At 39.7% G+C, this 27,490-nt stretch overlaps 1 protein-coding gene across 8 annotated transcripts in view; it reads left to right on the top strand.

Annotated features, from left to right (window-relative positions):
• gphnb (gephyrin b) overlaps positions 1-27,289 on the top strand; it is a 96,515-nt gene extending 69,226 nt beyond the window's left edge. The window contains exons 9-25 of one of the 8 annotated variants that reach the window (XM_086166968.1): positions 1,863-1,904; positions 3,918-3,992; positions 8,572-8,628; positions 11,905-11,947; positions 13,226-13,363; positions 17,069-17,161; positions 19,330-19,385; positions 19,883-20,002; positions 20,392-20,450; positions 20,698-20,851; positions 21,671-21,792; positions 21,990-22,077; positions 22,434-22,507; positions 23,487-23,554; positions 23,670-23,773; positions 24,813-24,909; positions 25,981-27,289. In XM_086166968.1, the coding sequence (XP_086023094.1) occupies positions 1,863-1,904; positions 3,918-3,992; positions 8,572-8,628; positions 11,905-11,947; positions 13,226-13,363; positions 17,069-17,161; positions 19,330-19,385; positions 19,883-20,002; positions 20,392-20,450; positions 20,698-20,851; positions 21,671-21,792; positions 21,990-22,077; positions 22,434-22,507; positions 23,487-23,554; positions 23,670-23,773; positions 24,813-24,909; positions 25,981-26,114 (1,524 nt within the window). In that variant the 3' untranslated portion in view covers positions 26,115-27,289. The remainder of the gene's footprint in view (positions 1-1,862; positions 1,905-3,917; positions 3,993-8,571; positions 8,629-11,904; positions 11,948-13,225; positions 13,364-17,068; positions 17,162-19,329; positions 19,386-19,882; positions 20,003-20,391; positions 20,451-20,697; positions 20,852-21,670; positions 21,793-21,989; positions 22,078-22,433; positions 22,508-23,486; positions 23,555-23,669; positions 23,774-24,812; positions 24,910-25,980) is intronic. The other 7 variants (XM_086166969.1, XM_086166961.1, XM_086166962.1 and 4 more) reach the window with 7 other exon arrangements.
• The last annotated feature ends 201 nt before the right edge of the window (positions 27,290-27,490 follow it).

The raw sequence follows: 27,490 nt of genomic DNA, 5'->3' as shown, positions 1-27,490 counted from the left end.
CAAGATAGCTGCTTGACTAAAAAAAAAAATCTCTCCAATGGATCGGTGAATGCAGTGTTTTAGCTTTTTGATATTTTGTTTAAGAGAGCACCCAATGCGATTTGATTCACCACCGGTCTTGGATGTGCTATCTGTCAGAAATTGTTTAGGATTTGTCCAGCTTTATTTACACAAATCCATCTGTATTTCTAATTACTGACTTACTGCAGCAGCTTGCTTTTGAAGAGAAAATAAAAAAAAATTAAAAATCATTTTACTGGATGCATTCTTATTAGAAGTATGTAATGACAGCACAGATGGTAAATGGTAAAAGCATTAACAGCTCTGGGGTGCTAAAAATATATATATTTTTAACCTACTTTAATTATGTTACTCATAGAACTTAATGCCACCTAACACATTGCATATACAAGTTCTTAAAATGGGGATTATGACCACCTCCAGGCTCATGAGTCACAGAATGATTTAAACTAGATGAATAACAGTTCACCTTTGATTATGTCATAAAACACTCTTTTACTCATGCAGAATCAATCTAGCCTGGCTAAATGTAAATTTTATAGGTAAAGATTTTTTTTATGTATCTATGCAATCTCTTTTGGGACTTGCTTTGGGATCATCATTTTTGAGTTGTTGTTAGTTTGAGAAGGATAAGCATTCCATAATGAGAAAAGTCAGTGAAATGTACTGACAAGCAAAGTTGAGGTCAAGCTTCTCTGACACCTTTACTTTTGAGCTTGTGTAATAATATCACCAGCTCTGGATTGTGAGGTGAAACAGTTTGAATAAATGAATGATGCAACGACAAAAAGTGAGCTGAAGGATAAAGGATGGAGACATGCTAGGGCTAACTGTCATCACACTCATAGTATTACTTTTATGTTGTTTAAAGTCAGATATTACACAGTGGTGCCCCTGTTAATAACAGAGTGTTACCATTTTTCCTTTTATATTGCAGTTCTTAAGATATGGTATTAGTTAATTCTTAAAGGAAAGTCAGGCAAGAATGATTCTAATCAAGCATGAATACCATATGCTTTCTTAGTTCAATTAATTTAAGGAAAAAAAGCAAGACGATTGATCTGTTTCTCTTTATGCTTCTGATGAATACACACAGGTGCTATGAAATCTGTTACACATGGCGTTTTTATCAGCCGCTTGAGCTTGTAAAGAGAACTTGCATCCAGAATTAGGATGAGTACACACATGTATGGTTTTATTGATGCATTACAACCAGACTGTCAGAGCTGGTTGCAAGCTGGTTGCTCTGCGGCAACAGTCTCCTGATCATAATAATGTATGCTGATTTTCTACTCTCCTCGCAGAAAAATGAACTTTGATATAAACATGCCTGATTAAAACAGACATGTTGATTGTATTTAGCTGTCAAGTCTTTTGAACATAGAGGCACTGCGGGCTGCAAACATGCCGCCGCATTTGGGGGTGAAGCTGCATTTTGTGAGAGGACAGTTGTTTCACAATGTTCTTAGTGTGTGATGTTTCCTATAGATTGTGTTCCTTTGATTCTGCTGGGTAGTTAGTAACCATGCAGTTCCTACCTGCTGTCCTGTCCTGTCCTGTCCTGTCCTGTCCTGTCCTGTCCTGTCCTGTCCTGTCCTGTCCTGTCCTGTCCTGTCCTGTCCTGTCCTGTCCTGTCCTGTCCTGACCTGTTTGTCATGCCCTTGGCTGCTCTGGCCCATCCGAAACAGTCACACAGAGACTGGCTATGCAGATCTCCTCTCGAAAGACAGGGGGTTTTGTCTGCTCCCCACCTGTCTGTCTCTGTGTGCGTCTGTCCCCTGCTCGACCCGGCTTTGGCTATGTTAACCCTCTTCTCTTCTCGCCTCCTATCGTGGCACCAGGCGCGGCTCCCTTCCTGTTCATCTACCCTAAGCATTGCTGAGGTACTCTTGCACGTGTTCTAATGCGTTGTCACGGCCGACACCATGGCGTCATTATAGCATCACTTTCCTCTCCCACCTCTTTACCCCATGTCACCGCCTGCACAGCATGGTCGCTTTACACTTGGGACCTTTCTGACCGTGCTCCTTTTGGGTGGGCTGTCCTGCTTGCTGCACCCCCCCCCGCTGTCTATGTGTTTTACGACATAAGATTATTTCTGTTTACCCCTTTATGTGGGTGTGTTTCTGTCCCAGTTTTGTCTTTTAGAGGACAATCATCTTGTCTTCTCTCTGATATATGTTATATCTAGCCCCTGCCTTGCTGCTACTCCACAAAACCTCCAAAATACACCAACCTCCATCATATGGCGCATTCTTCAACAATGTTTCAACCTCAGGACTGAAGTTGAAAGATGATTGAATTATGTATTTGAATGAAAGGAATATTGCTTGAAACAGCAGTGCCTTTTTCTTTCCTCTTTGCACACATCTCACGTCCTTTGAAAGGGCCTTGCTCACACACAGCGGCTTGTTAAACGCCTGCTAACCATGCTGTAAGCCATTTGCAGCTCCCCTGTGCTTGGTACTCTGGTCAGGGCCCAGCAACTGCGGTCAGTAAACCATTCAACATGGCCTCACTGCTAGTGGCGGTAAAAGTGCAAACACTTCTGAGATCTGGTATCAGAAACAATAAAATGTTTTTATGTACAGAATTAAAACCAATATGCATCCCATGTGATTTGGGAGAATTTCATCTTAACTCTTTTGACATGGAAATTACATCATACTATCCCATTTTTGTTTTCATCATTGTTCTCTAAAGACGTCCAAGTTGAACTAATCATGTCACTGTAATCTTATAAAAACAGGTTAACTGTACTACGCTGGACTCATATATCAGCCCGGGAAGACTTTTTAACTATATTGTGTAAAATGGTCAATAAACTACTAACAAAAAAAAGACAAATAGAATTTAATAAAAGCTGGGTTTTATGTATGGTAATAAAGTGTCCCTGACCAGTTAAGTGCACAATATTATGGATTTACAATTCCATACAATGCAATTTTATGTGCCATTCCAAAAACTGTAGTGCTGGTTGTCAACTGATATTAATCGCGATTATGGATACTTATTTCAATTTGCATTTTTTCGAGTCAAATCAGGTGCCTACATTTACAACAACTTCACTAACATAGCACATAGCAAAGAGGATAGGTTGACAATGTCTGAGTGCACCAAGTAGAACATTTGAAGTGATATAAATGCAGTTTTTATGAAGTTAAAAGAAAACAAAAAACTAGCTGAAAAAGTGTAAATGTTGAGATTGCATAAAACATAAATCACAAAAGTAGTGCAAAATAACCAATTAATTGAAATCTCTAATTTAGTTGGGCAAAAAGCAGGATTGCAAGCAAAATATCTTGATTGATCCTGAATGTCACTTGTGAAATGTTAGTAATATTTTAACCCTAAAATTTTCAGAATATATAGATTTAATTAGCTTTATTATATTGCTATTATACATTTTCCAAAAGATTATTTTGTTATTATTGCTTAAAGTCACATAAAAGGTGAGGTCAAAAAAGGTTTGTGTGTAAAATATTGAGAGGCCAAGGGTAGAACCAGTGTTCAAGCACTCATATGGGTTCTAATTTTGACAAGGACATACACCTCTTGAAGGATCTGCTCATGTTAGTAGCACTGTGTGGAACTGGCTCTCTTCTTCATCCATCCTTACTTTTCTTCAGTTTTTGGTGGCTGTTTTTGGTGACTTCTTTTTATTCATCATCTTTTTAAATGATTGCAGAATGAATGTCAGGTTAGTACTGGCTTAGTCCTGAGATGTTTGTGTGCTTGGATTTATAATGAACAGATTATGTGTGCAATCATGTTTCCAAAGCACTACTAACTGAAATGTTGTGTGGCGAAGCCTTTAGCGGATGCACATGCCTGTTGCCTGCTCGTATGTTTGTGTCTGTCATGAAGGTGAGTGACTATCCTGTGGCTTCCCTCAGGCCTCACGGAGGGAATTCAGGGCTCACCTGGATGAGGTCATCACGCTCAAGTCAAGGTACTCTACCTTGGACCAGGTAAACCCGCTAACCTTCCACAAACCTCTTCTCTATCAGCATGCAGGCAACCGGCATCCTACATAGCACCTGACCACACTAGTGTCGCACACTGACACACATGCACACTAGCATTAAGGTATTTTAGGTATTGTGCAAAGGGATCCCAGGTTGCACAGAAGCTCATTGCCTTTGCTGATCATCGAAGCTTACAGGTGGCGAGGCTGCAGAGCGGAATTAGCGAGAATGATTAATATTCATTGCAGTTGAGAGATGATATTGTGACGGATGACAACAAGACAGGCGTAGCATAAGCTGCTCATTGAACTTTCAGCTGGTGTCAATGTTTGAAATGGATGTCTTACATATATTTATATTTATAATGGGTCTGGTTCACACACACACACACACACACACACACACACACACACACACACACACACAAACACACACACAAACAAACACACATAGGTGCACATAAGAAGAGGAGGCGCACATTGCTATTCAAACCTTAGTTTTGACATTGTTTGGTGATACACAGGGCAGTTTAGTGACTATAAAGAGGAATATATTGATGGTAGCAAACTTGTACACATTAAAGCAGCGTTTTCCTCAGTAATTCACGAATAACTTGCCATGTGTATTACCACCTTCACCTTTGAGATTTCCACCAGCACTCATTTTCTTACATTAATCATCCATTTGGTTGTTTGAAGTGACTTGTAGTTGGTCATCTTGTATTTTATTTCTGCAGAGGATCTTGACTTGTCTATACTTTATGTGCCTGGTTTGAGCGTGCATTTGCCTTGGTCTCAGCCTGGATGTCATCTTGTGAGTTAAGCTGCACAATTCTGGTCTGGCATGAGCGTCAGGAGGGAGGACTTGCAACAACCAATCAGAACATAAAAAACTGGGTTTCCTCTTAGAAGCTCAGAGTTGGGCCTCTTCATTACATTTTTCTTAGCGGGAGGTCAGAATTTCCTTTTTATTAGAGCTCAGTTGTAAAGCTGTCATCAAGATGAGCACTATAACAAACGAAGACTACAAACACCCATGGTGGTCGCTATGAAGTCATTGACAAGGCCATCAATCCTGTTCTAAAGTTATCTATCAATCATTGTATATTCCAAGGGGAAATCATTTTCCTTTCACGTCCTTCCCATGGTTTTAACCAAAGCCTACTATTGCTAATTGTAGCAGGAAAGTTGGGTTAAGTGATTTAGCAAATCAGCCCCCCAACCATTGGAAAACAGTTACAGTGAAGGTTTCAAACTAAAAATAAGAATATAGAGCAATTGAAAAGCATTCAAATATCCTGACAAAGAAGACAATTATGTGCTTCAATTAGCGGACAATCTTAGCTGGCTAAAGACTGAGCATGCATCTCTGATGAAACATAATCAACACTGCTGCGTTTTACCGATTTAACTTTCCAGTGTCGATTCCCCCCCAGGCGCTTGCCATGGGTTTTCCCTGGAGAGCAGGACTTGGTTGTGGATTACCACAGCAACACTTTGTCTTTCACACTGCAACTATGTTGCTATCACTCCAGCATTTTGTCCTGTTCTAACGCTTTATCCCTCTGTCTCATGGGGCCAGGCGAAATGAACAAGCCTTCCTGCCCCCACATGTCAAGGCTCTCTACTACTTGTGGTGAAAGGATAAATCTTTCCCTTTTTGCATAATTTATCTGGCAGCTCTTTTTGTTTTGTGCAAAGCTCAGCACCTTCCTGGTTTCATCCCATCATTTCCTGGAGCATCTACTCAGTCAGCTGTTTATTGGCCCCATCGATTGATTGTCCCAGGTGCTTTGCAGCCCCTGGGCCACATGTATCACCAACCTGGGTCACCGTCCTTTGGCTATTCTCCCTACAGAGATACACGCTTGGCATAAATGTCCCCTCTAAACATTAAGTAATATTATATGGTTGATTGGGTTTTAAAAAAATCAATAGCCAACCTTCCCACCGTACACTCATCACTCGCTTCTCTGACATTGATCTTGCTGCCAGATTTCTACAACTTGTCATCAAGCTGTTTCCATGGCAACACTGAGGCTGGCCTGTAGAGTTTTAGGTTTCTTGCATGGATGCTAGTACTTTCTTGCCTTTTTTCTGTGTTTAAGTGTCCGTTCACAAATTAAAAATCCCAAGACACAGAGCTTCAAATGCACATCTTTTTGTAGAACACAGAATTGTCAAAATTGTTTTTTTTTTTTTTGTTTGAGATTTATTTGTTGCTTCTAAAGGACCATTTTCTTTATGTGTGTATGAATGATGTATGCGTGATGACATTTGCACCCTTCATTTTAGGCCATTCTCTTCTGTCTCTCTGGTCTCTCACCAGTAACAGGGGGTTACAGGGTAGATTAGAAATGAGTGTGAGTGACAGTCTGCTTTTTTGCACCCCCCTCCCCACACACACATTCAACATCTCATTTTGCCTCTGCATTATTCTCCACATATTCACCTCATCTCCAAAAACTGTAAAACTGTGGCTTTTCCACTATGTACATCATCATATACCATCTGCATCCCCCCTCCTGGATTATTTTTTGATGGTATGATCTTCTCTATGGGGCTGGGATTTTTTTTGCCACATTGAGGTGTTGTTTTCCACCGTCAATCCAAGTGTTGTCACGCAACACCGCATCTTGGTTACGGTGCTTTGTAGTTTCCTTTATTCTAGCTACAGGACAGCTGATACCTTACCGAAAGAGTTTGAGAATAGTTTTGATTCTGGGGGGTTTGTTTTTGATTTTAATAGACTGGCTATCTAGATATTCAAACTAGTGAAAATGCAATGTAACTGTGAAGCATTACTTGTGTCATTTTTACAATTTGTCCTCTGTTGCTCTTTGCTCACCAAGGCACACCTTGTATGAATATGTGCTTGCTGTTGATTGTTAGTGTCATATGTGCTTTTCAATGTCTGCACATTTGATCCGTGTCTCGCTTTAGCTGCATTTAGCCGCCCAATCACCAGCTTTGTGTCATTTTCTGTCTCTTTTAATACCTTTCGCTCTGATTTCACGAGGGTTGTGCAGTTGTCGCTGAGAGGTTGACAAACCATCGCTGCTGTGGCCATCATGGAGGTCCACTGGAAATAGGATGGTGTAAGGAACAATAGAGGGTGATGCGCAGACAACGGAGTTACATTGATACTTACTTTGTGAAAAATGCAGGTTTAGTCCAGCTGAAAAACAGAAAGTCACAGTGAGTTAGGGTTGTGGTCTTGTCTATTCTGATATAAAATAATTGGTAAGTTAGTTGGAGAGAAATTCAGGATATAACATGGTTATTAATTGTTAAAAATCATTAAACACCATATAAACCCATATTAAAAAGGGTTTCCAAAGTGGCGCTTGAGACCCCTGGGGTTTCACAAGATCCAGATGAGGTAGCAATGAAATTATTTCCAGAAAGAAAACACAAACTGAATGATTAGAAACACCATTTTGAAGTATTTTATTCATGGAGAATGTGAGCAGAGGTGTGGGATTTTCTGCTCCGCTCACAAATGACTGCCCCAGGCCGCTTCACTCAAAACACTCACTGCTCTTACCGTATATAAAAAAAAAAGAAAAGCTATGTTTTATAAAACTGCGTTAATGCCTCGTTATTTCCAATTTCATGTTTTTTTGAAACACAACTAAACAGAAACTGTAACAAGCGTTCTGCATCATATTTTCTGGTTTCACATTATTCTCATCTGTTACTGTTGCTCGAAGACTACCCTACAATTTCTTTTTCTTTTAAGCATGCGATGAATTCCACTGTTTGATACAAAAAAGTATGTGCACAGACATGGGGTTAGCTTTCACAGTTCACCTCTAAGAACAGAATTTGTGTATTGCCGTGGATATTGAAAAGAAGAAGGGAAAACACAAGGGTCACAGGAAGAACAAAAACAGTTGACATGAAAAGCCGCATCCATGTTTTAACACCTAATTGTCATTGCTTTGTCAGAGGAAACTTCATCAAAGTGTGATTGGTTGTTTCTTTGCCCATGCCACACTCCCTGCACTCCTTGCTAAATCCTGCTGATAGACTGACAGACCAAAAAAATAAAAATGAAAACCAGACAAAGGTGAATATACAACCTCCTTGGCAGAGGTGGTAGAATAGGAACCATCACTCCTCTTCAGTCATAATCTAAAAAAATCAAAAAATAACCCAACAAAACATATTAAATGCAATCTAATGAACTGGGATTTTTGTGCTACTCTGCAACCCGTTTTAGAAATGTTGTCACCGCCAACATTTTTGATGGTTAATTGAATAAAAACAGAAAAAGCTACCTTTGTGGGGAAAATGTCTCAACTGTTTATTGTCACTCTTCTGAGAGCCAAGGACCTCCAGTATGGCCATCCGACCACCCGCGACAAGTTGTATCTGTTTTTCTCCCTTTTCCTCCTACATTTCAAACTGTCCTTGCTGCTCCTCTCCTTTGTCCTCTCCGAGGGTTGCTCGTTGTCGTGGATGCCTGTCAGTCCGTTTGTCTTCCCGTCCATCCGTCTGTCATGTATGTCTGTCTTTCGTGATGTGGTTGCTGGGACAGATGCACTGATGCCTGTGATTCGATGCTTTATCTCCACTAGCTCCAGTGTAGGTTGGAGGGGCTTAAAGATGATCGCAGGAGGACCTTCAGCTCTCGAGTAACTATCCCGCCCCCACCCCCACCCCTCCCTCACCCCCTTCCGAAGAGCGCGCAAAACACACGCCCCGCTGTGTGTCCCCCTTCTTTCTCCCTGGCTTGCCTTGCTCTCTTTTGCTCTTTCTCTTTCTCTTTTTACTAGCCTTTCTCTACCCCACGTCTATTTCCTGTCCTCTGTCCGTCTCCACTCTTGTCACTGGATATTTCTCTGTCCGGTCTTTCCTCTTTCTGCGTCTCCCACACCAACTTTTCTGTCTGTTGTTCAATTTCTCTGTCTGCCTCCTCCTCCATCTGTCAGTCTACCTTTGTTTCTGTCTCTCTGGTTAACATGCTCTGCTTTCAGTAGCTATGTCTGGTGTGCTGGATGTCTGTAAAGTAGATGTCATCAGGCCACTTTTGTGGACTTTATTGTTTTTCCTTTGTTTCCTTCCTGTTTTCCCTCCTTTCTGCTATGTCTCGGCTCTGTAGTTTAGTGAAGTCTGTCTAATCCGTGCTTCCTTTTTTTTTCTTTTTTTTAATGGGCTGTGGGACCATGTCATGCTGATTCTCATCGTTCCACCCCTTGTCTCTCTGTCTACCTATCTGTCCCTTGTAAATCTCCCTGTCTATCCACCCGTCTCCCCCACATTCCCACTCACTCTTTCTCACCCACCATCCTTCCACCCTTTCACCTTGGCTGTTTGGTGCCCAGTGGTGTCGCAGTCGCATAGATACGATGGCGCTGAAGGAGGGGAGGAGAGAGAAAGGGGTGGTTGGGTGGGTAGAGAGACCTTCACCTTCACCTTGGGTGTTTTGGTTCTCCATTCACCACACACTACCCAACCTATGTGACAGTGTTTTCTTCAGGACACAATGGACGGGAGGACTGTTAGAACAGCTGGTAGCAGTTAGCGTTGGCTGATGGATTACGTTTGACAGATAAGCAGACTATAAGTTATTTCGGTCAGCACATCTAAATACGGATAGTCAGGACAGCAAGAATACGAGTATAGAGTTAAACACACCCCATAAATAAAGATTGACATATAAAATAATACCAACTGATAAGTGACTCTTAGTTGCATGAGGCTTTTTAAACACACTGCCCTGTATTTCTGCAGATGCTGCTAATTTTTGGCTCTAAAATCGATGCAGTGTAAATTTATTTTCTTTCGGCACACTTATACTCGGCACACTTTTTCTACACTAGTTTGCATTGCAGTAGCTGTACAATATTAATACTTTGACTCTACCAAAAAGTTGAACTTGAAAACATACCAAGTATCTTTTTCAACAGGATTTTGGATAGTGTCAAATAACACTGTTGAATCCGTCCCCCTTTTCATTAGTGTAAACAGATTGGCAGCCATGGTGAAATTTTACAGAACCAATAACAGCCTTTACGTGCTGTAAATAGACGGTGTTTTACACAATTTAAAGCTGTCCCAGTTCCACACAACAAACTGGTTATATATAGATTTTTTTTAAAGGGTGCTTTTTTCACAGAGGAACATTTATAAATCTAGATACCGTGTGTTCTCAGTTTGTATTAATCTGTACCATTAGAGAACAGTCAAAATATCAGATCAATAGATAAACTATTTCATTACACATGTAACTGGAGACATTTTTTTAATTAAAAAAAAATCATAACTTTCAGTTTTCAAAACATGAGTGGACTGCGAGCATGTGAACTCATCAGGGCTTCTCATTTGTTTCACACTCAAATTTATACCATCAAAGATATTAGCTCACATTTGAAGAACTAATATAATAGAACAATACCCAACACAATTCAGTTTGTAAACAATGCAGAGGGCGTTGAAGTCCATATCCATGGCTACTGAGAAAAAATCATCAGGTGATTATGTGTGACATGGTTGAATGACCCTTTTCAGAAGACTCACATGATAGATTCACAAACCAGTGATTTTGATTTTTATACTTGTTTTCCAGTTGCCCAAAACAGTCTTCAAATGTATTCAGGCTGCAGCTACAGTTAGTGGTAAATGCCGTCTATCAGCAATTTGCAGACAAATAGTGTTTCACACTTGTGAGATCAAGAGCTTTGTCTTTTTCTGCTCATAAATACACTTCTAGTCATTTTTACAAATATGTTTGGACATTTCAAAGGTCATAACTATCATATTTTCATTTACTATTTTTCTACTCACAAGGCTGGCTTTACATCGTGAAACTTTGACCTAACTTTATTTGGTTAAAAGTTAGGCGAAACACGGAGACTCCGCTACCCACCTGAAAATTCATGAAGGCTCTTCTATCACAGTGGCAAACATTTCAGTATCATGCAAGAGCCTGAGAAGATTGACAGGGGATGACATCAAATCATACTGTTGATGCTGCTTTATCATGTACTATTGCAAGGTCACTGTGCTCTAATAAAGCTGAGAAAACAATAAACAAAGCAGATCAGAACAGAGAGCAATTACTAACTTTAACATAAGTTTGATGTGAACCAGCCAGAAAATTGCACAAAGTATATTTCATTATTATTCTTAATATATCATCCAATTGTGGTTGCAATGATACTAAAGTGATATAATCAATTTATTTAAAAAAAAAAGTAAGCTAACCTTAGCCTTTTCAAATCTTTAAAATCCTTCATACAACTTTTGAAATACAATTAGAGCATAAAAGTTTCAGCCGGTAAAGCCAGTCACTCGTAGCCTCAAAAAGGAAAAAAAGGAAAACTCAGCCAAGCTTTGACCTGCTCTCCTGCCCTGCTCTCCTCCCCACTTTACCCCACCGTTACAAGTAGTTGAGTGCTAGTGCAGCTACCACGCAGCATCAGTGATTTCCAGAGAAATCTTACCATCCTGCGCCACATCTGAGCAGCCACAATCTATACCTGACACTACATTTTCACTACATTTGATGTCACACCGTAGCACAGTTGATGCATCTGTTATGACCTTGTGATACGATAATGTCACTCTTTATGTTGTTGCCTTTGTCCTTATATGCTTAGTATTTCAATATAATAGTAGTGTCACATGTTTGTGCCTTTATCAGTGTGAACATCACCTGTGATATGATGGTGTTAGTGAACAGAAAGTGATGATAAAAATAATGCAGGAGATGCAGCCATCTCCCAACAGCAGGACAAAGTGCACAGTGTATTGTGACACTGCTTCTGGTTGTTGTATGAACGGTTTCTCATTTCAAGTGTGTCAAAGAGTCAAGTGTGCACAATTGATATTAAATTATCACTACCTTTGCTCTTTCTTTCTCCTTTTTGCCCTTGGTCTTTGTCTCCGCTTGCTCTCTCCATTTTTAGGTGCAGTCACGATGCAGCAGCAAAGAAAATATCCTAAGATCAAGTGAGTGCTAAGTTTTATAGGTCTTGAAGGGTTCTCTCTTTTCTGTTTGTCATATCTGTATGTCACTACATGCACTCTCCAGCACGCAGAAATAGATTATAAATGTGCGTGTGATGCTTGACTTGTGTGTTTGTGTCATTCCATGTTGTGTTTGAATGTCTGTGTACATGATGTTTGCCTGAGGTTGTTAAGCATTGGTATATGCTGTAGAAGCATAAGTGTATGTTTTAAAGAAGAGAAATTGGGTCAAGGAAAATCAAAGCGCAGTGACTATTCTTCGCTGTGAGGCAGAGAGTCGAAGAGGGGGAGAGAGAGCAGATTACACATTAGTTACACCTTGCTTTGTTCCTTTTACCTTTGAAATTATTAGAGGTATTATTAGACCAACATAGCCGTTATCAAGCACTACTATCATCCAGCTGTTTTCCGCTGCTTCTGCAAACAAACAGACCTCAACTTTAACAATCCCTCCTCGTGGTTTTGAAGGGGTTTTTTTCTGAATCCAAGTTTTTCTCTCTTAATCCACTTGTCTTGCTGATGCTTTACCTGACTTGTCTTTGTTTAGATCAAATTGTATCTATCTCATTAACACATATGTTCTGTGTTTTGACTTGCACGGCTGACAGAGCCCAACTCAAACCCGAGGCACATTGCTCTAAATTTTAGGTTTAAGATAACACACTGAATATTTGAAAAAGAATATTTGAAATATATTGTGACGTCTTAGTAAGCTGGTTCTCTTTCCTGTGGCTGCAACCACATTCGCCTTCAATATCTTGGGAATTAATCCCAGAAGAGTTTTTCACTCTCCTCTCTTCTCCTTCCCATCACTGCCATCTCTTGCAACTTTCAAACAATCACAGCATAGACTTTAAATGTTGAGAACAAGCAGGTAACTCTTTGTTAAAAAGAAAGGAAAAAAGTCTCTTCGTAGACACAATCAAACTTTTTGAAATTACAACAATAAACTTGCCAATGATGGCTTACTTTCATTTTCAATAAACTTTGTTTCAAATATAATTCAATTTTCAAAAGAATAGAATGCTCAGCCTGTACACTGTTTATTATATTGACAATATTGAAAAGGTGTGTGTTGGCTGTGAAAGGGTATCTTGAAAAGGTTGGGACTGCCTAAATTAATCAACAAGCATGCCTCAAGGAGTCAGTCTATAACCAGTTGTTTTTTAAATCAACACCTCATGTCTGACAACATGTCAGCTCCACCCAACAAACTGTATAAAACATTCCTGTTTGGTGATATGGTATGCTTCCTCTCAGGTCATAGTGCAGTGGACATAACCAAGGTGGCCCGGAGGCACCGCATGTCCCCGTTCCCCCTCACCTCCATGGACAAAGCCTTCATCACTGTGCTGGAGATGACCGCCGTCCTGGGCACTGAGATTATCAACTACAGAGGTGAGTCGAACAGCGGGTTTGTTCTCTTGTTATCGTTCATGCTGCCTGTGAGGGGAAGAGCCAGAAACACAGATAAAGTTTCCACCCTGGTTCACTGAACAAGCCAGCTGGCTGTCGTCCAGGAATGCACTGTTAACAGAACATATATATTGTGGCTTAGAAAATTACCAAGATTTGAAACTTATTTTTGCATCATGTTATCTGACTTCATGACCTCAAACTGGAGTATGATGCTGTCCATGCCCATCAGTTGATATGACGACATGTTCCCACTTAGGATGCATGGCAGTAAACACTGCCCACAGCTGGACACCTCACTTGAATCAGCATCTCTGTCCTTGGGCCACAGTGTCAGTCAAGTCATGAAAAAATAGTTGCTCTCTTTGCCAACGAATGGCCGCATATTTCCCTTAAGAGTTGCTAATTGTGACAGAAAAGAGTTTTGACAGAAATATTAATCAAATTGAAAGCCACTGTTAGTCTGAATTGGTTGGGGGGAGAGACAACTGATGGAACCATGTTTACTGTTATTATGTCAATGAGATAATATGTCAATATCATGTTTGCTGGTGGCTTCATATATACTTGCTACACTAAAAATCTGATTTTCAACTTCTTGGTTCGTTTTTACAAACATGTTTGTCTAATATGTCATCACTGTAATGTGGGAAGTAGGGGTGGAATTATGAGTTGATCTCAGCTGATATGTCATTTATTTGAAACCTAATACTCATCTGTCATTAAATCAAAAGGGATCTACTAACATGTCATCATATCAGCTTTAGTCAGAAATCTACTTCAAAAGAAACAACAAAACAAAAACCAACCACAACAAAAAATACTGATTTGTACGTAGGTGTGAACAGAGAATAAATGGGTTGTATGTCTCTGAATGTGGCCTTGTGATTGATATGTGACCAGACCAGGTTACCCCCCCCAGCAATGTCAGCTCTGATTGGTTCCAGCCCTATTAAATGGATTTAAAACGTAATAATGACTCCTGAATTGAATAAAATGAGTTCAATCAAGGCAGAATTTGTGACATTAGCTTACATTGTATCATTGTTTAAATAATTTACATAATAAGACACTTATCCTGTGACATGAATTCCAAAGAAATTGTACTTTGAATTTTTCACAGGTTTCATACTGTGTTTTGTTTGCATTGGCATGTCCAAACATACACACCAGTCTTGTGACCCCTGGGTTTCATTATTCTTTTGGCAGAAAGGCCTCGGTGCCAAAGGAAGGTGACAGAGGCCAAGCTGGGGCCAGAAGGGAAATACATCGAAGATAATCACATAGTCTTCATCTCTGTAGACAGAGGAAGCAGGGTCTGGGGGCAGTGATGGCCTGTGGCACTCAGGACTCCTATAACCTAAACGAAGAAAGAGACACCCTTTCTTTTTCCTGGTGTAAAGTGATGTTCCATGTTTTGTTGGAGGAAAATGAGAAGCAGGATTTGCTTACACAACTGGGAAGGAGCAAAGGGAGCTAACAAAGACAGGCTGAGGGGATTTTAGAGATGAAATATTTAAACAGTTAACAGCTGGAACACCTCTTCCACTAGATTAAGTGCTGTGTGTTTGTGTGTGTGTGTGTGTGTGCGTGCGTGCGTGCGTGCGTGCGTGCGTATGTCACAAACTGCAAGAAATTCACTTTGTATTTCACATTACTCTGATTTTACCAATAGATTGACAGTTACAGTAGAGAGTAAATATAGGAGCATAAACTGTTAGACAGTCATACCCACCGTTACCTGACTGTAAACCTCCCAAAAAACGTGTCGTTTTTGCATACATGATTGGTTGCTGTCACATTCGGGCTAAGATAATGAGTTTAAAGAAATTCACATATTTGCTTCACATCTCCCATAACTAGGAGTGTGATAGTTCTATATTTCCAAACTGTATGTGACCCTGTGATTGACCGGCAACTGGTCCAGGATAAACCCTGCCTCTCACTGTCACCTTGGATTGGCTCCATGTACATGCAACCTGGTATGCAGGACTAACTGTATAGAGAATGATACATGTTTTGTTTTCCTGGCATTCTCAGGCCCTCATCTAAGCAACAAAGATAAAACGATAAATGTCGTATGTTTGTCTACAAATTTACCTCTATTTATTACACTTATGTCTATTTTTTAAATACAGAATATATGCTAACTGCTATTGTAATAATTCAGCACCACAAACAAAATGCGGTGAGTGTGTTTTGAGTATATTTGGAGATAAACATGATCTTTTTTTGGAACTTTTCCTATTTACGATCATCCCATTGGAGGCTAGAAAAACTGATGCCTTCTGCACATTCAGAGAGGAGCTAGATACATGCCTTCATCAGTTAAAATAACAGTTTATGACAGTGTATCATTTTTATGGTCTTACTTGGTCAAAAGTAAACAAACACACATTCCTGTTACATACATGTTGTCACTTTTCAAACTAAAAATGTGAATTTCCAACAAATTTTAACTTCAAAAGAGAGGACACAGTTCATTTTTGGGATTTCATTCCAGGCAAAGACAGTGGCAACAAACAACATTTCAGTACGCAGAAAGTGCCTGTTAAAAACATCAGCAGGGATTTAATTAGAATGAACAAATCAAACTGGTGCCTTTATGAATAAGGTTCAGTTTCGATCATCCGAAATCCAAGCTTGATCTTTGACTTTCAAACAACCGCTCTAAATATGACCTCATTTTTGGAGTAGCTTATTTGGATAAGTGACCTCCTCTCCCATCCTTCAGTGGCCATTATATAACCCTTCCAAACCCATCTGAAGCACATTTGATCAAACACACACGTTGTCTCCTCAACAAGACGTTGCCGCTGTTCTATTTTTACTCTCAAGTCAGTGTCATGATTTTGAAAAGCTGATTAAATGGCATCTTGGAGCGAAGATGCGTCAAGAAAATATTCATCAATATCTCATCATGAAATGTGGACTTGAACATTCAAGATATACGGATGGGACATAAGCCTCCTAGGATATTTCCATTGCATGATATTCAGTTTTCTGTTATGACTGCCATCTAGAAAGTGATGTGTGTATACATGTGTGGGTGTCTATGTCTGCGTCTGTACATGCATAATTTTTTATCAACTAATTCATATCAAAGCTTAGATCCTCATATTAACATCCATGTGATCACAGCATAGAGGCTCAGAGAAATGCTATATATAGCAGCAGCTTAAGGTATTTTAGTGCTAGAAATTTGCTATTCCTCCCACTCTCCCTCTGTCTTTTTCTTGCTTTCTTTCCTTCACATGCACTCTATGATTTGCTATTGTTTCCTTCTTGCCTCCTGTCTCTGTGCTTCCTCCATTAGCATTTCATGGGCATTTTTTTCTTAGTCATCTGCCGTTTGGATTACAGCATCATTGTATATGAATCACAAAAAATGAAACACAGACGGGAGAGAGAGAGCTGGTCAGGTAGTGAGTCACACAGTGAGATCTTGATTCATGTTGTCACACTTTTTCTCCCTTGCACAAACACTTGTGCATGAACGCACACACACACACACACACACACACATATACACCCCTCTGGCAGATATGTCTTTGTGTATTTTCATGTGAATCACATGCTGTGTTTCTCTCTTCTGTCACTCTCCCTGTCTGCCACCCTTAACCCATCATCCTTTTCCTCCTTCTTTAGTCACTCATGAGCTTCATCTCCCTCTTCCTCTTCCTACAGATGGGATGGGTCGAGTCCTGGCTCAGGACGTTTATGCCAAAGACAACCTGCCACCTTTTCCTGCTTCAGTCAAAGATGGTTATGCTGTAAGAGGTGAGCTATAACAGATGAGAGCAGAAAAATGTAATAGAAAATAGAAAAAAAAATCAGCTAAGACAAAAGTATATATCTATAATCTTGAATGGGAACACTGTCAACATTGGTTTCTTTTTCAGGCCAGCTGTAGTTAGAGATTCTGCAAGGCATGTCAAATTTGTAAAAACGTATGCTGCACTTTAGAATAATTTAAACCATGGAAACACCCTAATTTATTATCTGTCGCTCTTACGTTGCTTTGCAGAAACATATTTTTGTGCCTTCACTGGCATCACCAGTGGCACGTAGCATCATGTTTTCAGGTTGTCTGTATTTCATCATCTTGTGAATGCAATATGTCTCACTTAGGGATTAGCTGATCAGATATGGTCATGGTTGAAAGGTCTATTTGTGTGTGGAGGGAGGGAAGGTAAACAAAAAAAACACTGAATGTGTCAAAATTTCAAAGTTCAACGGTCAGCTTCAATGAGACATCATAATGTCAAGCCAAACCGTTTAAATTTCTACTATGGGAGTTGAAAGGCAAGGGTATAAACTGCACGTAGCTGACAGGCATTCAAACAAGTGTTTCTTGTGGATAGCACTTTTTTCATTTGATGTATAGGTTTATTTGACTCCAAACACTAACATGGCACTTGCAGTTTTGCCATGTCCATGTGATCATTATTTAACATTGTATGCTTACTCTAAAACGGTCGGGAAAAGCTGAGGGCCTAGCTGTCCAGTGTATCTTTCTATTCCTACATAAATAACCAAATTGTGCCAGGTGATGACCAAGAGGATGCCAGGGCAGTGGAGGGCTTCCACGGCAACAGTGGAAGGGTATGACTCTGTGGGTCATTGAAGGGGCTTTCCATAGCCAGCGGGTGAACCTGGGACTCAAGATAGCTCAAATTTTGCTGCGAGTTTAAAGCAATGGGTCTCAAAGACCCAAATCCCTGAGGCAGGGGAAACTTCTTAATGCAATACTCTCATCAAGATCCAAGAAAAGTTAAACATCAGTGGCTAGGGTCCAGGGTAAAGGAGGGGTCGGTTAACCCGGAGCAGCTTGTGTGCTCCAGACAGCTTAAAAGCACGTGTAACATCTGTTGGCACAAGCTGATAAAGTAGAATGAACACCACTGATGTTGAGATTTTATGTGTTGAGATCTGAGGGTCAGCTGAGGCACTTGTGCAAAACTGGTAGTGCCCAGAAGGTGAGTGTAGAAGGTGCTACTGCTTTTTAAGAGCAATATTACTCTTCCTCTATTAAGGAAAAGCAAAAAAAATGGTGATAAATACTTCTAATTGTAGCTCTTACCCCTGGTAATCCCAGGCCAAAGGATGTTTGCAGAGGATACAAAGCGTGACAATGCTAAGAATCAAAGAGCTGTGAAACTGTTGTTTTCAAAAGGATCAGGGACAAGATGTTGAGAAAAAAATAAAATCTGCTCAAAATCGTCTAATCTTACTTAATATACCTGTTTATGGAGTAAAGAAATTGTTATTCAGTAGTATTTTATCTTGGAAAAGTTTGCTTTTATTACACCTGAAACATTCCATCAGGTGAAAAAGAAAATATGATCCTTATTGTATTTCCTTCTAACTGTAGATTGTGTTGACCAAAAATTCTTACCATTTTAACATGATGCTGATTATTTCTGAAAATTTCCGTCAAATTTTAAGCAATTTAGTGGACTTATTGTAGGTAAAGAGAAATACTAGGGGAAGGTCAACTGCTGTTTAAACTGGATTTTCTTTTTACAAAGAGTGACTTATGGTGTCGTTTCGGGGTAATAATAGAAATAATAATCATCATCACATTCCTTTTCTGCACAAAAATAAACGTATATTTATGCTTGAACAGAGGAAACGGGGGAACAGCTGATCTTTCAATGTTCCAGGAACAAGATTCAACATAGTTTAGTATCACAGATTAGGATCTGATAGTATAACTAATCATTAGACTTTGTAGGGTATCTACTGTTATAAATGCATTGTCTGTCATTTTTAGAGATGTTAACTCAAAGAATTCCAAACATTCTCACTTCCACTCTTCCTGTTTTTTCACACCGTTGCCCACAGAAATACAGTGACTCAACTAAATTACTCCCTCCTACACACAGTTTCAGCTGCACACATGTGGAATAAATTGACTCAACTATTAAATCTTTCTTTTATTTCAGCTGCTGACGGCCCAGGCGACCGCTTCATCATTGGAGAGTCCCAAGCTGGAGAGCAGGTTCGCGCCCACATTGACACTTACCCACATGCTCTCTTCCCCGCTCATAAAAAGACCCTTACACAGACAAATGCTCAGAGTTTTTCCCACACACACACACACACACAAAATAAAATACTTTACTTCTGTCTCTCATCTCACACCCTGACCAGTGTTTATAGCACACTAGTGTGTTCTCTTAAGTGAGAATGAAAAGCCTTTCACCCCAATGCAGAGCTTAATTGTCAAAGTGATGCGAACTGTAAAAACATATTAGATCTCTGAGAAAGGTGTACATTTCAGAGAGTTATTGTCCATTCCCACTTCCCAATCAGCACAAGTGTACATCACACATGCTTTATCAATGAATACCATCTATTTTTATTTTTGAATATTATCTGATCATCATTTTTGCCCTTTTTGTTGAAATATTTATTGAGACATTAACAACTTAAATCTCATTGTGTTCATATCTTTTTGCCTGTCATTTATAATGTCTCCTATGTGTCTCTGTACAGCCCACTCATACAGTGATGCCTGGCCAGGTGATGAGGGTGACAACAGGTGCCCCAATACCCTGCGGGGCTGACGCCGTAGTTCAGGTGGAAGACACGGAGCTCCTCCGTGAGTCTGAAGATGTAAGTCTGAGAGCCATCAGCCCACTGATGAGTAAAGGAATTTCCCAGTCATGGTAGCAGTTGCATTTATGGAGAGGATCAAAAAGTTGACAGCATTATTCAGGCGGTAGGTCGGCTCAGGCGGTGGTGTGGCCGTCAATCTATTTGGAGGGTTACCATTTTAATCACTAGCCTCTCCAGACGCAATGACAAAGTGTCTGGGAGCAAGATACTGAACCTCTGTTTGCTCCTGATGACTTGGGTGGCACCTTGAATGTCAGCCTCTGTCATTACTGTGTGACGCTAGTAGGAATTAGGGATGGTGTTAACATAGTAAAGCACTTTGAGACCCTGTAAATATTTGGTTGTTCCAGCTTTTATGCATTTTAACCCAATGTTTATTTCCTCAGGGCACTGAAGAGCTGGAAGTACGAATCCTAGTCCAGGCCCGCCCGGGACAGGACATCAGGTCAGTGTGTTATGGCCTCAGCCTAATTTGAATGCACAAGTACACAATGGACTGGTTAAAAGGGTTGATGTAATCAGTGGTAACCATCTAAATTTCACTTATCCACCCCTTGGCGTTTTTGTGCTTTTCTAAACCATCTCACCACCCCTACCTCTTTTTCTTGCTACAGCTATGATTGGTTTTGACCCTCCTCTTGGGAGCCAATGGGTCACTTGCTGAACCATTCCTGTCTTCTATCATCTCACAGGCCCATTGGTCACGACATCAAGCGTGGAGAATGCGTGCTGGCCAAGGGCACCCACATGGGCCCCTCTGAGATTGGTCTCCTTGCCACTGTTGGAGTCACGGAGGTGGAGGTCCAAAAATTTCCTGTAGTGGCTGTTATGTCTACAGGAAATGAGGTAATGGATGACAAGAGAGCGTATATTTTGTTATGTGTCAAAAATCTTCAATCGCGAAGTCCTTAATACAACTCATACAACAGTGTGTCATTTGCTCTTCATATTTATGCACAATCTACACTGTTTTGCCAGAACAACAGTCAGAAGTGAATGTGCTTTCAGCTATTTTACGTGTGCTTTGGGGTGTGAAGAACGTGTTTATCCGTCACCAGGTGGCTCTTTTCCAGTGATTGAAACATGACTTTTGTGTGAATAATATGCAGGAGGAATTTCAATTCATGTGCATCTCATGGAGACCCACAAACAGTGTTAAGGCACACCAAACACTTGGTTGTAGCTCTATAAGTATATGTCAAGCTGTCCAAACCTGCCAGTTTTTTTTTAATGTAACCTCTGGCTATGGTTAGGTAATTTCATCTAAAAAGTGAAAAAAAAAAATTCTCGAAGGTCTTTGGGCATAGTTTGGGGGACTTTTCCCTATTATTTTTAGTTGGTATTTTGATTATTTCAAGTTAATTTGAACTGAAAATCAGAAAAAAGAATAAAATGTGAAAATAAGGCCTTTACCATAAAGACCTCATTTCTAAACTATTGTCACTGAAATAGGCTATTTCCTTTCACATTTATGTTATTTATTTCCCCGAAAAATCACCTGTGTCCACCTGAAGAACCCCAGCCACAGATGTAGGAAAATAAACTCTTAATTCATATATTTAAATTAATAATTAATGTGCTTGCTGCTCTCACATTAAAGGGACATTTATGCACTTGACAAAAAAATGAATCTATTAGACAACTTCTACCCATGTGTCCTGTTAGCTGCTCAACCCAGAAGATGACCTCCATCCTGGGAAGATCAGGGACAGCAACCGCTCCACCCTGCTGGCTACTATCCAGGAGCATGGCTACCCCACTATTAATCTTGGCATTGTGGGAGACAAGTACACATTCCCATCTTTTTTTCTTATATTTCTTGAGCCATCAATGCTTACATTCTTAAATATATTTTATCTAATGTTCATTATTTTACAATACTTGATCAGTTCCAAATCCATTCAGTCTATTTCGCTACCCTGCCATCATTTCCTCCCTTGTGAGTTGGTATTCAACACTGTTTGTGTGTTTGTCTGCCCCACAGCCCCGATGACCTTCTTAATGCTCTGAATGAAGGCATCAGCCGTGCTGATGTCATCATAACCTCAGGAGGAGTCTCCATGGGAGAGAAGGTATTGAAGTGCAAAGATTCAGTCACAGCATTACTTTTTTACTGACACCCTGTGGTTTAAATAAGGAATAACATCTTCATCTCACAGTAAATGATTTAAAACTCTTGAAAGTCAAATTCACTGTAATTGGTCTGATGGATTTATAACACGAGTTACTACAGATTAAACACAATAACTAGAATATTGCAGATATTGTGTGTTTTAATTATTGTATGTTAAAACACTTTCACATTTCGGAAAGGTTTCATTTCCAGAATGATCATGCTCTTTGTATTTTTCAAAAATCCCTCTTGACTATGTTGAGGTTTTCGAGTTTTTCTCAGGATATGTAATTGTTTGTGTGTGGTGTCTTTCAGGACTACTTAAAGCAGGTGCTGGATATTGATCTTCATGCTCAGATTCATTTTGGTCGCGTTTTCATGAAACCAGGGTGAGGAAACGAATCCGATTTTTTTCCCAATACAGTTATTTAAAAAAAAATTCAACAAGATAGTAAGTGCAGATTTCAGATTTAAATTTCAAAGTAGTGTATGGTTAAACATGCAAGATGGGGATGATGGAAATTTCGGATAATAGCAGCAGGGTTTTTTGGACCACGGGTATACAATGGAGGTGAAGAAAATGATGGTTCTCAATATGGGGTTAAGAGATTCTTCTTCTTCATTCATTTCAGCAGTTCCCTTCGGGGGTCACCGCAGCGAATCACCTGCCTGCATCTAACTCTATTCTCCACATCCTCTTCACTCACACAACTAACTTCATGTCATCTCTCACTCCATCCATAAATCTCCTCATCAGTCTTCCTCTCGGTCTGCCTACCTGGCAGTTTCAACTTCAGCATCGTTGTACTAATATATTTACCCTCTCGAGGCTCTGTGATGTCCAAACCATTTCAGTATGTCCCTTGAGACTCTATACCCAAATAATCTGTCCTTTTGGTGGACTTATTCCTGATCCTATCCATCCACATCACTCCTAAAGAGAATGTCCAACATCTCCATCTCTACTACTTTCTGCTCCACCTCATATCTTTTCCCTCAATGCCTCTGTTTCTAAACTGTATAACATGGCTGGTCTCATCACTGTCTCGAACACCTTTTCTTTCATTCGGGCTGATACTCTTTTATCACACCTGACTATTTTCTCTACCCATTCCAACCTGCTTGTACACCTTTCTCCACTTCTTTTCCCACTCCCTGTTGCTCTTAGTTAAATAACAATACATATAAATAGTTAAAATTATTTAACCCATCCTGCTGATCATAGGTCTCTTTGCGCTTTATTTCATTTCACGATGTGACAACTTTTAGAGACCCCTGCTCTTAAGTAATATGAACGTTTAGTCAATGAGGAGCCATATTATTTATCTAATAATCATTCTGAGATGAAATATGCTCCTTTTTTTTCAGTCTCCCAACAACCTTTGCCACGTTGGACATTGATGGTGCTCGAAAACTTATCTTTGCTCTCCCAGGTAGTGTGTGAAGTTGAGAGAAAGAGTCATTCACGCCATATTTTTCTGAAGAGGTGTTTCTCATATATTGTTGTTCCCTACCCCTTGCTTCCCTCTGCCTTCCGGCTGCTTGTCCTAGGAAACCCTGTATCCGCTGTTGTCACCTGTAATCTTTTTGTCATCCCTGCCTTGAGGAAGATGCAGGGTATTTTGGACCCAAGGCCCACTATCATAAAAGCAAGGGTAAGACCCACCAGGTGACCAGGGCATCCTCCCCCTCCTGCCCAAAGTCCATTGAGTGGTTTGCTATTTTTTGTAAAGACTCCACTGATGCTGTATGAAACACACCAACTTTTGATACAGAAAGATTCCTACTTGTAAAGAAAGGTCTACCATCTTTCCAAAAGTAGACAGTCACATTGAGATTATGCCTTTTTGGTTTGAATAATATATAAATGTAATTGAAGTCCATCATGATAATAAATCAAAATTTGATACATTCCATCATGATCCATATTTATGACCTCCAGATTGGATCTGACAAGGCGGACAAACTATTCTCTGCCCACACAATTTGAGAGCCTGTTCCTCATTGGTGGATTGTCAAAATACATATATACAATATATTTAGCAAATGCAACTTTAGTAGACAACTAGCATCATCGCCTATGAAGTCTGCTCCTTTGCTATCATGGGTGGCATCCAGAGACCTATGCCAAATCATGTGCTGTAATAAAGCAGTTAGAAATTAACACTATCGCATTACTGCCGCTTAGTTGTGGGAATGATGTTATGAAAGCACAGATGCAGCCAGATAATTTCCCTCAGCAGATGGTGTTTGAACCTGATCAAATGGTATTCTCGAACAACCATCTTATTTGCCAATTGTGCTCTCTACCAGCCTTTCTGTTGGTGATAAAAAGATCTAACAACGTGCAAAGATGTGAATTTGAGTGTAAAGGTAGATTTCACACCCTTTTTTGGTATAAGATGTTGTATAGACTGGGATTCAAAAACTATTAGACAGATGGATAAAAATAGAAAATGCACAAAGCTAAATTTGTACAGCAGGCAAAGGTCCAAACCCTCCACTCAAGTTAAAACTATGAATTCAATAAGAGAAACAATACGATGTAAATGAACTAAACAACTCAAGCAGGTAAAAGTTAAAAACTTACTTTTTTTTTTAACTACAGTGTTGCCTGGAAATTCAGATATCATGGATATGGAATCTTCGTTCCTGGAGAATATATGTTTTTCACTCCTTTTGATTTTTCTGTAGTTGTCTTGTGATGTGAAGTTGGATCCTCGTCCAGAATACCACCGCTGCATCCTGACATGGCATCACCAGGAGCCTCTGCCGTGGGCACAGAGCACAGGTATTAACTAACATGGAAAATGTGGTGTTTGGAGTCATACCAGCTACCTTTATGCACATGAATGAAACAGCTCTTTTATGATTCCTGGATGTCAGTGATCAAAATATCATCCGTATATTCTCTGAAATTTACTGAAATGCACTATCTATAAGAACACTAGTATTATATTATCTTTAAATGCTCAGAGAGAATAAACAGATTATCTTAAGCTGTAGGGGATCGCAAAAGGGGAAATATTACAATATCTATTTGAGCCAAGTTATTGGTTTTAATGGTCCAAGTAGTTCTAAAGACTTTACATTCATGTCCAGAATCAAGACAAATAACTGTCAAGCAAAGGTAGATGACATCAGGTAATTTAAGTGTTAGATGTTTAATGTTTCTACTTGCACAGACAAGTGCAGAAATGTACACGTACCAAGCAACTTTTGGGGGGGAACGTGACGCAGGAGGTAGAGCAATCCTCATTGGAACCAAACCAATGGTTCCTGGTTCGATTCCCGGCTCCTCCTAGTGTGTCAAAGTGTTGTTGAGCAAGACATTGAACCCCTAACTGCTCCGCTGATGGATGGCAGACGGCATCATGGTTCATCCATGATGGGTTAATTGCAGAGAACAAAATTTCCCCACGGGGATTAATAAAGGATAAATTCTTATTGGTAAATGTATTACATTGAATTTTGTTTCAATTTTTCTTACATCACAGAATTTTTAGTTATCATCGCTAAATTCAAAGTACAATTGTAAATGTACACGTGCTGATTCTGAGGTCATGTTATGTGACTCCAGTCCAAGTCATGTGATTCCAGTTCACACCTCTGCCATATTGACAGTGTACTACGTAGCTCCATGGATTTATTTCCAGAAAATCTAATTAGAGCAATTTTATTTCACAGCCTATTAACTGTAGTCACCTCTTCAGTGACAAACAGGGGACAGTAACTTCACAGTCCAACTGTGAAAAATTGGATGCTTTGTGATTGGAAGAACCAATATAATTGAAAGCATCTTGTGATGGTTTATTGTTCTGGTATAAAATGTATTGTCTCTTTGCTCCTCTCCGCCTTGCAGGGAACCAGGTGAGCAGCAGACTGATGAGTATGCGCAGCGCTAACGGGCTCCTGATGCTACCTCCGAAAACCGAGCAATACGTGGAGCTGCACAAGGGGGAAGTGGTTGACGTCATGGTCATCGGGCGACTATGATGTCATCACAGGGGGGCGGAGCGTTGCCGTCATTTAGCTAGGGTTGGAATGGTGGTTCACGGTGCATGTCCACATATCATTGACTATTCTGTAATATGCAACGGCACAGCTAGTTTTTATTGATTTGGATAACGTTGAGGTATAGTCAACATCTTGATCACAACCTAGATACACATGAAAAAATTAATTTAAAAAGACTATAGTATTTCAAACAAAGAAAATATAACTTTTAATGAAAAAAACTAATTATAAAAAGAGATTTATTCTGTAATATATTATTATGATTATTCTTATTCTTATTATTATTCTTATTATCATTATTATATTAAGGCAACTTTGTTCCTTTCATTGCTTTGTGTGTTCAATGCTAGACCTTATCTATAGCAGTAGCATTTTAATAGACAGCTGTAGGTGCCTGCCAGGACAAAAAAGATAATTATTATTTTCCCATCTTTAGTGGAAAAAATAATCTGTTTTTGAAAATGAAGAAAAAATTGAGGAAGAATTCAGATTTCCCATGGTGCTCTGCTGAGAGGAAAGGGGGGCCACATCAAGGCTACTTCCTCTTTTGAGCGCTCATCAAGGTGACACTTCTGTTTTTCTCTCATTAGTATGCATCATAATGGCTTCACAAAGAGCTTTGCTTGTTGTTTATCTTGTGAGTCTTGTTTATGTGCGCAGTGCCAAATGCCTGGGCAGGGAAGAGATGACATTGGGGAGGTGTGTGTGTGTGCGTGTGTGCGGGTGGGTGGGGGGGACACCCCAGTCTGCCCAGACCCTGAAGCTTCCTTATATTCACGGTGGTCGGGTGGAAGCTTCGCTCCAAACCCCCCCATGGGCAAGCCAAACCTGGGAAAAATAATCTTTTATTTGATCAACTATTGAAGAAAAAAGAAAGAAAAGAAACAGCTTCTTTAAGTGCTGACAGCCTTTTTAACCAACTTCACAAAAAAATGTACAGAAAAAAATTAGAACCATATTGTACAGATATATGTGACCAGCACTCCTAAGGAAATTATTAAGCAATGAGGAGACATTGAACAACGCTGTACTATAACATTTTCTGTAATAATATGAAACTGATGAAAGAGAATAAGATAATAAAAATCCTTGATCATTATGTAAAAAAAGTTATTGTTGGGTTTCCTTTTTTTAATAAAATATATCCTAAGAAATAATGGTGATTTTTTTTTTTTTTGCAGTTAAACACTTAATGACAAACACTGTAATATGAATGAATGAGTAACAAGCTATATGGTGGCCACACCAGATGGAACTCTCACCAAGATCCTGCACATGTGTGTCTCAAGTAATATCAAGGTTTCCAAAAGGCAAACATTTCACTCTCAGGAACATAGTTTAATTGCAATGAACGT

Source organism: Fistularia commersonii, chromosome 20 (genome assembly GCF_037954325.1).
Source record: "Fistularia commersonii isolate RoL2024-O1a breed Wild chromosome 20, RoL_Fcom_v1.0, whole genome shotgun sequence".
NCBI lineage: Eukaryota > Metazoa > Chordata > Actinopteri > Syngnathiformes > Fistulariidae > Fistularia > Fistularia commersonii.
This window is presented reverse-complemented; position numbering and strand designations above follow the sequence as displayed.